General features: G+C 52.6%; 1 protein-coding gene across 1 annotated transcript; it reads right to left on the reverse strand.

Annotated features, from left to right (window-relative positions):
- Positions 1 to 3,447: 3,447 nt before the first annotated feature.
- Agxt (alanine--glyoxylate aminotransferase) lies at positions 3,448 to 13,725 on the reverse strand. The gene is made up of 11 exons (XM_057762849.1): positions 13,495 to 13,725; positions 13,210 to 13,402; positions 11,679 to 11,743; positions 11,033 to 11,133; positions 9,853 to 9,923; positions 8,838 to 8,922; positions 7,779 to 7,874; positions 6,934 to 7,003; positions 4,784 to 4,879; positions 3,932 to 4,060; positions 3,448 to 3,555 (listed from the first exon to the last, which is right to left on the reverse strand). Exons 1-11 carry the CDS (start codon positions 13,723 to 13,725, stop codon positions 3,448 to 3,450), a joined length of 1,245 nt encoding a protein of 414 aa, XP_057618832.1.
- Positions 13,726 to 14,059: the final 334 nt, after the last annotated feature.

Raw genomic sequence — 14,059 nt, forward strand, 5'->3', positions numbered from 1 at the left:
ACAGAAAGTATTGTTTAAATTGTAACCTCAATACCTAAGAAGTCCTGCACAGTAGGTAAGGGTGGGAATGTTGTGAGCTCACCACGGACAGCAAAATCAGCAAACTGAGGTAGACAGGAACTACAGAAAACCTGCTACTGGTACCATTCATAAACTGAACACACACACACACATCAAATAGATAAAAATTTTAAAATTCAAATATTCAACACTTTCTCTAAGACTGAAGTTCTCCTAACCATTTTTTTTTTTTTTTGCAATGGCTTTATGATCCTCAGCAAGGTGAGAAAGAAAGCCGGCGAAAAGGGTACATGTTTGAAAAGATGTATCAATGTCATCATTCAGAGACAACTTGATTATCTACTTAGGAAAGCCAAAGAAATATACAAAGAAGTCATTAGAAGTATGACCCTAGTAAGGTCAGTAAATGCAAGACTAATATAAAACACCATATTAAAAAGAAACAGTTGGAAATGAAAAAAATAAATACCATTTATAATATCAGCAAACTCCTTAGAAATAAATCTAACAAAAAGATATATATGCAAGACCTCTACATTGAAAACCTGAAACATTGCTTACAGAAATTTAAAGTCATCTAAATTAATGCTCATGAACTCAAAGTTTATGGTATTTCTAAGATTTCTACTGTCCTTATCTAATCAAAATCCCAGGAAACTATTCTGTAGAAACAGACAAAATAAGCCCAAGATTCATGTGGAAACTCAAAGGTTTTAGAATAAGAAAATTCTCTGCAGGTGGGTGTGGAGAGAGAGAGAGAGAGAGAGAGAGAGAGAGAGAGAGAGAGAGATTGCGAGATTGCTTCGTATTCAGACTTACTGGTGGCTGCACATTTTGAGATAAGGTCAATTGACTTAGGAACAAAAAAGCAGGCAGAGTAGAATAGACACCAGAAATCAATCCACAAATACGTAGTTGATGACATTTGCCAAGTTGGCGGGTCAACTAAATGGAGAAAGCAAGGTTTGTTTAACAAGCGTACCGTTGGGACAACTGGGCCCTGCTATGGATAAATGCACTTTGCCCCATGTCCACACCATGGAACAAAGGATAGACCTACATTGCAACTCCAAAAGAAAAGACAGAAATATCTGTAACAGCCTCAAAATAGAGAAGACCTCTGGAGCAAGATACAAATAGCTGAGATCACAGAAAGAAAACTCATAGGACTTTGCCAACATTAAACAGACCCACTCTTTGGAGCCATCAGTAGGAAAATAAATAGGTGAGCCACAGCACAAGGAAACCCTTGGCACACAAACATCCGGGTCAAGGATACAATTTCTGAAGTCTATTATGGAACTGGGGAGACAGCTCAGTGGGTAAAGTATTGTCACCAGGCAAGCATGGGGACCTAAGTTTGAATGCCCAGCAGCAACATAAGAGCTGGGTACAGCTGTGCACACCTGTAATTCTTTGAAGGGGCAGAAATGGGTTTGCTGGGCCGAAATGTGAGTTCTGGGTCCAGTGAGAGATGCAGTCCCAAAATTAAGGTGGAGAAACACGGGTGGAAGACATTCCAGAGTTTACCTTTGGCCTTCATATGCACCTGCGTAGACAAGTGCACCCCACCACACACACACACACACACACACACACACACACACACACACACACACACGGGAACTAAGTTACAAATCAGCAACCCAAAGAGGAAAGTCCACATACTGAACGAAATATTTGAACTGACACTCCTCTAAAGAAGGTTTGCAAGTGGCCAGTGGCACAGTCTCCAGGGGAGGGTACATTCGTACGCAGTTAGTTTGACAGTTGCTAGAACAAAAGGATGCCCGTCACCTGGGCAAGGATGTGGAGTGACCGCAGCTGGTAGGCACAGTGTCTCCTAGTCAAGGTGGCCTGCAACTGAGATCCTTGTCATTTACTCAAAACAAGTGAAAACACACAGCCACACGAAGCCTTGAATCAGGAGGCCCTGACAGCTGGGTTTATAAAAGCTCCACACTGGAAATGAATCAGGTGTCTGTCCATCACTGGCAGGTCAAGAGACAGAATTTCTACAGTGCGGTCATGCACTCAAGGACAGTCAGGCACACGTGTGCAGAAGGTCCAAGATGCTGGGCAGGCTTTCATCAGAGAATGTTTGTGGTACGGGGTGCCACAGCTGATCTGCGGGACCAGAGCCAGGGGATCTTCCACTGGGTGATTCCTGGGTCCGTTCTCAGCCAAACCACTTGTGTACCTTAGTGAGCCTGCCTCTCAGGAGATCAAGTCAAGATAAGACAAAGGCCAGGCTCCAAGTGATCACATGGCCTTGGGCATTCTGGGCCCTGAGCTCTCCTGAATCCTCTCCAAGAACCCCCTCCTTGCTCTGCTCTAGGCCCCTGTGTGGCATTGATCACAAGTCTGCTGTGACTGTGTCTGTGTCTCTTAAGACTGTCCCTTCTGATCAGCAGAGCCACAGGGCTCTGTTGGCTCAGGAACCTATCCCACAACTGTGACCAGTTGTACTAGGGATGTAGACATAGCCAGGCCAACCATTCTCTGCCAGGGGGTGCATACCTACTGGCAACCTGGTAAGAGAAGGCTCTCCAGCCTTGGCAAAAGGGGAGCCCTCCAGCCTTGATAAGTGTGGGGGGTTCTTCAGTCTTTGTAAGAGGGGCGCCCTCCAGCCTTGATAAGTGGGGGGTTCTTCAGTCTTGGTAAGAGGGGTGCCCTTCAGCCTTGGTAAGATGGGGGTTCTCCATCCTTGGTAAGAGGGGTGCCCTCCAGCCTTGGTAAGAGGGGTCTCTGAGTATAGCTGCCGAGTGTGCTCTAGGTCTGAGTATGCCGGACAACTGAGTCAAAACTGAGGTTTAGGAGACAGAGCAGGGAACTGGGCCTCAGGGGTCCCCTCAGGTGCATATGAAGCCTCAGTGGGGAGGGCCAAGGATGTGGGCCTTCATGGTTATGAGTTTCGATTCTGCGTGTTTGCGGGTGTCTTGTTTTTGTGAGAGGGGTTCCTTGTAGGTTCACTTGAAGACAGTATTATGAGAGTGTGTTTGGAGACTGAGTGACATCTGGAAACTGAAAGCAGTATCCTTAGACCCGGGAAAGGATCTGTGTGCAGGCTCCAGAACAAGCGACTCTCCTCAAAGAGCCACACTGGGGCCCTGCAGGCAGCGGAGGGGCCCCAGTTCTCTCTTCCACACCCAATTTGACACAGTCAGAGAAGAGGCGTGACTGGCACTTTATTGATTCTTCCCAGAGGGCAGCGGCCTCTACACTGCAGCACTATTGGATGGTGATTACCACCCTGTGTCCACAAGGTCCCATCTGGAGGGGACGGGCAGCTTCACGCTGTTCCTTCCCACCTCGCCGGGCTGTGTCAGCCGCTTTGTGTCCCCAGGCCTGGTGGCCTTGTACTATTTTTTGGTTCCTGTGATACTTCCAGCTGCTTCAGGAGTGCATAGTCCGGCAGAAGCTTGCTCATAGCTTGTTCTTAGGACAATGTTGCAGGGCTTCCCTCAGGGCCTTGACCAGGAGGTCCACATTCTCCATGGTGGCATTGGAGCCCAGCAGGCCAATCCGTAGCACCTGGCAGGCATGGAACAGGCAGATGTCAGTCTCTGTTTGTGGCCTCTTTCCTGATAGAAGCTGGTCAGGGTAGGGTGTATTTACCACATGGGAACACCATCCATCTGGTATGCAGGAGGGAAGTGGCTTCATGCATGCCACACAGGGGCCAGAGCCAGCCTTCCCTTCTGTCCCCAAAACATAGAGAGTCCAGGGTTGGGGCCAGAGTGAACCTGGTAAAGCTAATGTGTGACTTTCCCAGTGTGTGGAGAGGGTTGAGGATATTCTGCCTGAGGTGCTGTTCTGGGCCCTGCAGTACCCACACAGGTGGGGGCGTGTGCAGCAGGGCTCAATACAGGGTTGTCTAGTGCCTCTGGCGCTCCAAGTGCCTCCTCACCTTCTCCTCAGAGGGCCCAAGGCCACCAGAGATTTCAATGTTGAAGTGGTCCAGCACGTAGCTGACGATGTCCCTCCAGTTGTAGCCAGCAGGCACCGTCACCGTGGTGACTGTGGGTAGCCGAATTGCCTGCAAGAAGTGCCAGGCTCAGCCATGTAGGAGGAGGAGGAGCCTCTTTGATGAAGCTCAGGTTTCTGGATCTGCGCAGGCTTTTAGAATCCAAAGAAAGGTCCAGAAACTTGCCACTTAGCTGGTGGCTCCTGAAGGAAGGGCTCCCTTGGCAGGGAGTAGGAGCCATCTGGAGATTGCCAAGGGCCTAAAGCGGTTGTCCCCAGCTTTGGGAGGCTCAAGTCCCACTGAAACATGGTACACGGTCTCACCAATTGATGGTAGCCTCACCCTCCCTGTCAGACTAGTGTCTAGGTCAACTGACAGTCACCCACTTCTGATGTAGGTGGGTCTTCTTTCTATGTGTTGCTTTCATTGGTTAATTAATAAAGAAACTGCTTGGCCTGATAGGTCAGAACATAGGTGGGTGGAGTAGACAGAACAGAATGCTGGGAAGAAGGGAAGTGAGGCAGACACCATGATTCCCCTTCCCAAGACGGACGCTGGCTAGACTCATGCCGGTAAGCCACAACCTCGGGGTGTCATACAGATTATTAGATATGGGTTAGTCAAGATGTGAGAGTTAGCCAATAAGAGGCTAGAACTAATAGGCCAGGCAGTGTTTAAATGAATACAGTTTGTGTGTTATATCGGGATATGAGAACACCAGGAGGCCGGGAGCCGAGCAGGATGAAAAGCAGGCCTGCTCGCCTCTTCACTACACCCTTCCTTTGGGCTTCTCACCGGGTCCTTCACAAAGAGCTGCAGGCCCAGCTCCTGCAGGCGTTTGTGCAGATATGCTGTGGCTTCCCTGTGCCGTTGCCAGGAATTTTCCAGGCCCTGTGGGGGAAAAGGTGGCCATGACCAGCAGACATGGTGGAAGCCCCCCCCCCCAGATGGTAGGACCCACAAGGCTCTGTGGCGTAGGTACACTGAGGTAACTCTGGAATCCCAGGCCCTGAGGAGACAAGAGGGTCTAGGCTTGACCAACTTGAGAATAGAGGATATTTTCTGAGTCTGAGAGGGAGAGAGGGGGTGCCAGCTTCCAAGGGGTACCCAGTGAGCTCTGGGGAGATAGGCAGGACACATTTCAAAGTGTAGGCTGCCACTGGGGGAGGTTGGGATTGCCGGCCACACACGTCTGGTGTGATCAGTCAGGTCCTATTCATTCTGACCCTGGACCTCAAGGAAATGTGATGCATGACCTCTAAGAACTATTCCTGCCCACTCGAGACCCACAATCACTTCCAGGTCTCATCTTTCCAATCAGCTCCTGCCTCCATTGGCCACTGGTTCTGCTTAGCTTCTTAGTGGATCATCAGGCGAAAGCTGCCGGAGTTCACTGAGCTAACCTCTTCCCCAATACTCTTTCTTCTTCCGTTTTAGGGTCTCGGTATGTAGCCCAGGCTAGCCACAAACTCTTGATCCTGCATCAGCCTCTGGAGTGCTGGGATTACAGGTAGGGGCCACCATGCTTAGCTCCCCGTGACTTCTTTCCTTTCCCTGTCCATCTCAATCCTAGCCCTTGCTCCACAGGGATGTCCCCCCAATTCAGAGCCTTAGCCAGGGTGTAGGTGACCATCTAGATCACGGTCACCACATCTCTAACCCACTCCTCATGCAGCGATTTTTTGGGGGTGGTCCTAAGAACACAAACATGATAACTACAGCCAAGGGCCTCATCGTGGCCTCTGACTGGCAATGCTTGATGACCCATCAGGACCCAGAGGAATGCGGTCAGACTTTGGTGGGTGTTTTCTGTTCTGTGACCCTGCACAACCAACTGGGCCTGTAGCCCACACTTCACCTCCATTTCCTGAGACTGGACTCTGTACTGGACACAAGCCCTGGCCCAGTCACACCCAGCTGGCCTGGAACCTGCACATGCCTACAGAGTGCCAACCCCTTCTTGACTCTCCTGAGTGCTGTGGTGGCCAGGTGTGCCCCCAAGGCTTCCGTGGAAGCTATCTTGGCTAGTGATACAGAAGCCACAAGGGGTGCTGGCTTGTGTCTGATGGTGGGGTTTATAATGAAGCCTAAGATAGCTGGGCATGGTGGTACCTGCTTGTAATCCTAGAACTTGGGAGGTAGATGCAGGAGAACTGGGAATTCAAGGCTAGCCTGGAACTCAGATACACAGTGAATCTGAGGCCAGCATGGGCTACATGAGACTTTAATTTAAAAAAAAAAAATGTCAGAAGCCAGAATAACCTTTTCTTACTCCACCTGGCTCTCTGGCCCAAGTGATGCCTCAGATACACTATGATGGAGTTAAGTGTAGGCTCTGACCTTGAACTTAGATTTTCCAGTTTCCAAAAACTTTCAGCTGAGTAAATCTAACTGTAAAGCACTCCGCGTGTGGCTTTCCGTTAGAACGACACAAGCTAAGATAGCCATTGAATTACCGAGCAGCGGCTGCACACACCCCGACCCTGAGACCCCTCTCACTAAGCCTATCTCTCTCAGAGCCCCCACTCTATTTCAGGGATCCCCCCCCACTTTTAGCCTGCCCTGTGCTCTTCTCAGTAACTGAAGGGTCAGATGCAAGTGTCTCTGTCTGTCCTGGGCTCTGTCCTCCCAGTCTTTCCATAGTTAGTGCTCCATCCTCCTCGTCGAAGAAGCCCTTCCTTCCCTGGCCCTCCTTAGGAAGAACTCCGTCTTCCCAGTTACACCGCAGGGAAGCCTGGGTCCGTTGGCAAACAGCTTCACTGCTGTCTCACAAACCCTCTTGTCCCCTTTCTCCAGAGCAATCTGAGGGAGTCACGGGGAAGGAAGAATCCCACAGGTGCCCAGTCTGAGGTACACACAGGTCTGAGGGTCTTCCTTCTCTTCCCTTTCTCTTTCTCCTCCCCCATGCCTCCCCCCACCTCCTCGGGCAGAAGTCCCTCTAGTACCTGCTCTGAAATGAGCGCCAGACTCTCCCTCAGGCAGTATAAGCTGATGACAGGCGTGGTATGGTGAACTCTAGGGAACAAAAAAGAGCCTGGTCCAGTATCATGGGAGGGGCTGGGCCAGGAGCTGATTGTCCCATCCCAGCCACCCAGACTCCATGGCAGGAGCCAATCGTATCTCAGGGACACTTTCCTGTTTCACTGTTTCAGAGTCACAAAGTCAAGGATACCAGAGAGGGAAGGCCAATGTAGGGCCTGGCAACATGAAGGGAAAGGGGAGAAATACAACATGGATCCCCTTGCTACCAAGACTCCATGTTCCCAGGAAGCCAACATTGGACCCTTTGTGCTCACCGACCTCCACCGGCCTAGCTCCTTCCCTGTCCCTCCTTGGGAAGAACTCTATCCTCCCAGTTCTGGTTCCCTGTCTTGTGTTTAATACAAGACCCCTCGGGATTATGACCAAGATGGTCTATGGAATCTCTGGTGAACCTTCCAAGAGAGGAAAACTGAGGCCTGAAATAGGAGGATATAGCAGAACCAGGTGTAGAAAGCTGATGGAGGACAAGGATTATGGGAATGGTAGAGGAGGGTGTTTATTGAACCCAAGCCTCTGGGCCAGTGACAAGCGAGGCCTGGATTTAACGGCCAGCATAGGAGTTTCCCATTAGAGCCTGGCAGCTAAAGGCGCAAAGGCATGAGATGCAGAACTGGACATGCATGGCTGAGAGGAGGCTGATGCACAGCTGGCACAGGGGCACATGCATGGCTGAGAGGAGATGGATACACAGCTGACACAGGGCACAGCCACCCTGCTACCCTCACCCCCGGCCCTGCCCGACACTCACATTCTGGTCTTGCCCTCACAGCCCCACAGCTTGGCCAAATACGTGATGTCCATGTAGAAGGAGACGGGCTTTGTCTTCCGAGAGTAGACCTTGTGTCTGGGCAAGAGAAACCCGTCTGAGTACCCATCCCTGGCTGTGGGCTGTCCTGTGTCACAGTTGGGGTGCAGCGGCAGAAAGCCTACCGTGGAGCTTGAGTTCTCGGGACCTTGTGAGTGTGTTCAGACTTCCCAGCCCTCTGCCATCTGAATGAATGTGACTGTCACATGGGTACCTAAGCCCTCTGTCCCCACCATGCTTAGTCTCTTTATTCCTTCCACTTCTGCCCATGGGTTTGTCCTGCCTCACTTCTCAGGGAAACTGAGGCCCAAACTTGGGTGGCACACTGCTTTCCCAGGTGGAACTTCCCAACCCTTCGTCCCTCTCCTGATGTGCTTCCTCTCTATCTAGCTCTCAGCTCCCACTTTCCCTATGGTACCGCTGGTGTTTGCCATGACAGCCAGGAAGAATTCCTCACTGTACCAAAACTGACTCATTTGGGTTGGGATACAAATGCTGGTTGCAGCTGATGGTCACGACCCGCTGAGGTCTCTCTCTCGTGACCCTGTCTCTCCCTCCAATCCCACTGGCCTGGCTCGGGATCTAGACTGCAAGAACCTGAGATGATGGTGGAACTGCTGAGTGAGGGGTGGCTTGTGCCTGTCTCTGGCAGGTCCTGTGCCAACTCCAGGGAGCTGATTTGGAGTGGAAGGATGGGTGCTGGGCTCTGAGTATTCAGACACATTAAATCAATCACCCCTTAGCATGATACTGGGAGCCTCCAGAATACCAGCCTCTGATCCTGCCCACACCTGGGCCCTGGATGTGTTCATCCCCGCCCCTACCCCCTGCCCCGACTACTACTACCCTGAAAGCCAGCTTTGAACACATCTTGGCTTTTAGGACATCCCAGCAGGGTGAACAGGGAGAGGTTTCAACATGGAACCTTTCCTTTCCACCCTGCAAAGGCCAGAGACACCCCCATCTGCATCCACAGCCCAAGGTGAGGTGGGGACCACTCACTTGGCCTTGTCACTGAAGGAGATGAGGGAGATCCCTGGTGGGGCATTCAGAACCTTCTGGGAGCCAGAGTACAAGATGTCAATGCCTAGGATGGGGATGGAGAAGGGGATGTCTGAGATCTCACAGAGGAATTTACCAAATAGATGTGTCTGTCCAGTCCAAACCATGTTCTGTGACTGGAGTACCAAGTCTCTACTGATAGGCGGAAACCAGGAGGTGTATGAGAGAGTCCTGGCTTCAGGTCTCAGCGCTGTTTCATCCAGCTGATGACCCCAGCCTGGAGCTTCTTAGCATGGCTTCTCTAACCCTGTGAACAGCCAGACCTGGGCAGCATAGCATGGCGTTTGAGGGACGGCGCCGACACCCGCGGCACTGGACTTGCTGCATCTGATACACAGGGTCCCGCCTTTCATCCTTCTGTCTGCTCCTACTGCAGCTGGAGTGCCTCCCAAAGACCCCCAGAGTAGCAGCTGCCTCCCGCTGCACCCCCACATCCTGTCCGGTGGCCTGGCAGATACTCAGGCTGTCAATTCGCTTTGGAGTCTGTGCGGGACCCAAGGCTGTGGTGGACATGTTAATGTGCTGCTCCAAAGGCTTATGTGTTGGAATGCTGGTCCTCAGTGTGGTATGGGAGGGCTGGGACCGCTGAGAGGCCCGACCTATCGGGAAGTTATTGTGTCCCTGGGGCTGTTATGAAAGAGCGAGCCTTTCACTTCCTGGTCTCTGGCTTCTCATCCCACCCTGTGATGGCTTCCCCTTGTTTACTGTGTTGCTGTCTTCTATGAGGTGACACAGCCAGGACCCATGCCAGAAGCCCTACCACGCTGCTCTGACTTTCTGCCTACCTAGCAAACTTCAAGCTACGAAACCTCTTTTGCCAGGGCCTGTGGAGACGGCTATAAATTCAGTTACGGCCCAGCAGTGGGCCTACAGGGACTGTCAAACTGAGCCTTCTGTAGCCTCGGAGTCTGCCAGCATGTGTGACCTGGAATATGGGAGCGGGGCATGCTCTTACCTTGCTGGTCCATGTAGATGGGGACCCCGCCCAGCGATGCTACAGAGTCTACCAGGAATAGGCACTGGTACCTGGAGGAGTCATGGGCATTGAGGCAACACAGTGAAGTAGAAGAGATCCTGGGAGTTCAGAGTTCAGCCTGGACTGGGTGTCTGGTGGGGTGGGGGGTGGGGGCAAGGGTAGAGCAAGGGAAGGGCAGCAAGGAAGCAGGAGGGGTCCCTCTCACTTCCTACATGGTATTCCCTCCCTAAAGCAGCTCCTTGAAACCAGAAGCAGCTGTAGGGTTGAGCAGGCATCTATATTGGGGCCTGGGTGGCTGGGTCACAACCCAGGTGGTTCTGTTGCAGGACTTCTCAGAGAATGATGGGGGTCAACCAGGGTTCCGAGTGCTAAGAGCCGGTGCAATCCAGCAGCACAAAGGTCTGGGCCTCCCTCCACCAATAGCTGCACACTTGGACAGCTGCCAGAAACGCACAGCCTTTAGAGGCCAGAGTCCACCTCTAGTAACAACCAGTTACGTTCATTCTCTTCTATCCAGATTTCCTCATAGAACTATGTAGGCACAGCCATGGGCAAGGCTTGAGTCCCATGGTCTAATTGGGCTTCATGCATGGGCAGGACTCTGTGTGAGGGACTCTTTCAGTGGGGTCCCTGCCCACATGGGTTCCACGTCCCTGAGGCCAATGGTGGATCTGCATGGCAACCCTCTACGGCTGTGGAGAGGTCTGTGGCCAGCACTACAGACAGCACTCCCAGCTTCCAGAAGGGCTACTATGACACGGAGCCATTCTCCTGTAAATCTCTGTGTGGGGGGTGGGGAAGAAGTGCAGGCAAGGGGCAGCTTTGGTGCCTGGGGAGAGCAGACTTTGAGATGCACATGGTGGGCCATCCCAGCCTTTGCTGGCCATGGGGCCCCCAAGGTCAGTACCACTGTGGTGGCATCTGGCAAGAGGGTGCTTGGCCCTACTCCAGCCCCTGCATCCTCACCAGAAAAAAGCTGAGCACATGCATTCAGCCTGGAGCAAACCCTCCCGTGTCGTGGGACAGTGGCAGGAAGGGAGGCGAAACGGGATAGTTGGGATACCTTGCCACCGCCAGCCCCGCAGCTCCCTGCCAGCGTCATCCAGCCAGGTTATAAGTTTTGTTCGATCCTGGTACTGGCACCCTAGGCCAGACTCACCTGCGGCAGAGCTCCCCAAAGCCGTCTAGGGGTTGCATCACACCAGTGGATGACTCCCCGTGGGTCAGGAACAGCAGTACTGGTTTGTGCCGGGCCAGGCCCTGAGGGACAGAGGTGACAGCTGTGTATAGAGCTGATGGGAACCTCTCCCTGGATCAGCCGGCCCCTTACAGAGGGACAGCGGCGTGTGAGGACAGGGTCAGGATCATCCACATACGCCCAGCTCCCTCCAAAGTGGAGCAGGCCAATGTAGCAATCAAGAATGCCATGTGCCTCTCCCGCTTCCTGTCAGTGTGTGCCAATGTAGGGAACCGGGTAGAAGGCTTTGCCAAGAAGAAAGAGTGACCGGCATCCTCCCCGGTCTTCAGGTAGTTGGGACTGACCTGACCTCACAGGGACGGGCTGGCACCCTGGAGTTCAGTACCAAGTTGTGCCTCCCTGACCCCACACAGCTTGCAGCCACACTGGCCCTGCCCACAGGACTGCATCCCAGACTTCATTTTCAGTCAGAGGTAGGCTTCCCACATGGTCCTAGGTACTGGCTCCACTCCTGTGGCCAGTCCTAGACACTAAGACCCAAGTCAGGCTATCCCCAGGCCTCAGCATCTCAGCCCAGCCCCTCCCACCATGACTCAGTTGGCAGTACCTCCTCCACCTCCTGCAATGTGTAGTGTTCTCCAGGCTCCTTGATCATCTGGTGCACATGGGCTCCTGAGGACGGGGGCAGAATGGGTCAGTGAATAAGAAACAGGGTGGGGGACCCCATTCATGCTGACTCCCAGGTGGCTATTCCATAGAGGGAGTGGAGCAGGTTCCGGAAAGGCTGCTTTTTGCATAGATGTAGCACTGTCCTGGCCTCCAGGGCTTTGAGAAGTCCCTCCTCAGGCTATGCACCTGAGGCTCTTGGCAGCCCTGTGGTATAGATAGTATCTACAGAGGTCACTCTGGGCACAGCAGGTGGCATGGGATCCACCTGACCCAAGTGCAGTTCCCGATATCCCACATCTTTGGGTGAAAGACTGAGCGAAGGCTGAGAGGAAGATATAGGTCTTGACCTTGTGGGTCTGGTGATACCAGGAACCAAGCAGCTATCCTGCTCTTGTCTCTGAGTCCTATACCATGTGCACCTGCTCACAACCAGGGTCCTAGCAGGGGAGGGACCTGAGCCACTCAGGTCTCAGTGAAAGGCAAAGAGGAGCCTGGATAACCAATGCCCTCTTGAGTCCCTAGCCCTGCCCTACCCTGGCTACTTTTGAAAATGGTGGCCTAGGGCCTGGAGAGATGGCTCAGCTGTTAAGAGCACTGACTGCTCTTCCAGAGGACCCAGATTCAATTTCTAGCATTCATGTGGGCAGCTCACAACTGTCTACAACTCCAGTTCCAGGGAATCTGACACCCTCACACAGACACACATGCAGGCAAAACACCAATGCACGTTTGTAAAAAAGAGAGAAGGAGAGAGAGAGAGAGAGAGAGAGAGAGAGAGAGAGAGAGAGAGGAAGAAAGATAGAAGGAAAAATAGACAAAAGAAAGAAAGAAAGAAAGAAAGAAAGAAAGAAAGAAAGAAAGAAAGAAAAAAAGAAAGAAAGAAAGATGAAGGCAAATGGTGGCCTATCAGGAAGCGGTGGGAGCTCCACACCCCCCTGGGCCCTCTGGCTGTCCATCAACACTGTGGTCATACTCTTGTGAACCATGCAGGCCATTTGCAAAGGCCGGGGTCTACCAGGAAGTCTGGGAGCACACCTGTCCTCTTCCATCTCAGACGATGGAGAGACAACCGTCCCTAGGTCCACATTTTACAGATGAACAAGGTTCTGAGATTTGGGGAGGGAGTTAGTCTCTGAAATTCTAGTCTTCCTGAGGTCCCCAGAGAGCTGCTGGAGCTCAGCCCGGGGGGGGCGGGGGGGGTCTCCCAGCAGCACTTCATCCATGCATTCCAGAAACAATTTTGTTCTAACTGAAATGTCAGTGTGTGTTCATCTGCTGGGGCAGGAGAATACCCTGATGCCTGCCTCAGGGAGGAGGCCTTAGGGCTACAGGAAGGAGTGCCCACCAGGATGGCACAGACCTGATCTGTTGGAGGCAGCTTCGGGATTCCCCCAGGAGGCCAGGCCGCTGGAGGGATAACATTGGGGGCGGAGGAGGAACACAGTGTCATAGACTGCTCTTTCCCTTACCAATGCGCTCAGCAATCTCTGCAGCCCGCATTCCCCAGATGCCATTGGCTCCCACTAGAAAGGAGTCCCCAGGCTCTAGCAGGTTCAATAGGGCAGTCTCCATGGCACAGTGTCCAGAGCCGCTGACCACCAGCGTGAGGGGGTTCCTGGTCTGGAACACATACTGGATGCCTTGCTTGATCTCGTCCATGATCTAGACAGTAGGCACACAGGTGAGACCCTTTCCTTTGCCCGTCACCAAGTGATTACCACCCCTAAGCTGAGGCTGCTGCCACCAAGGCCTACCTGAAACATCTCTTTCTGCATATGGCCGATCATCCTTAGCCCTCCGGCTGCCAGCACTCGAGGAGCCAGGTTGGAGGGCCCTGGACCCAACAGGAGCCGCTTAGGAACCGACAGGGGCTTGCTCAGGGCCTCTGGGGGTGGCACCAGCAGCTGGTGTGAGCCCATGGTCCGTACCCAACCTGCAGCTCTGCTGCCCAGCGTCACACTGGTCTTGATCAACATCCGGAACATTTCCCAGCTAGCTCTGGGCTGGACTCGGAGGCGAGGCCTGGCTGATGAGTCCTGTTGCTCCTGCCCTTTTATTGTCAATTTAACCCTGATCGATGTTTGTTCTTCAGGATGAATGGGACAGTGGAGATGTTGAACCTTCTGTAGGGGGCAGGGAACCTCTACTGTCAAAGAATAGCAGTATGACGTCACACCCTGCTCCCTGGGTCCACACACAGTCCAGAGTTGTGAAAGTTTCTTCAAGAATCAGAGAACAGGTGCCTGAGGCCTGTAGGACTGAAATATTGTAACTATCACCTGAGCAGTGAGGTCCCATAGCAGCCAGGGTGGATGGGGC

Source organism: Chionomys nivalis, chromosome 2 (genome assembly GCF_950005125.1).
Source record: "Chionomys nivalis chromosome 2, mChiNiv1.1, whole genome shotgun sequence".
NCBI classification, from domain to species: Eukaryota; Metazoa; Chordata; class Mammalia; order Rodentia; family Cricetidae; genus Chionomys; species Chionomys nivalis.

Excerpts from the sequence above, each read along its gene's own strand:
- Agxt (XM_057762849.1), bottom strand. The coding sequence starts at position 13,725 with ATGTTCCGGATGTTGATCAAGACCAGTGTGACGCTGGGCAGCAGAGCT. Across the intron at positions 13,403-13,494 it reads TGCAGAAAGAGATGTTTCAG|ATCATGGACGAGATCAAGCA; the intron begins GTAGGCCTTGGT and ends CCTACTGTCTAG. Across the intron at positions 11,134-11,678 it reads CATTGCAGGAGGTGGAGGAG|GGCCTGGCCCGGCACAAACC; the intron begins GTACTGCCAACT and ends TCTGTCCCTCAG.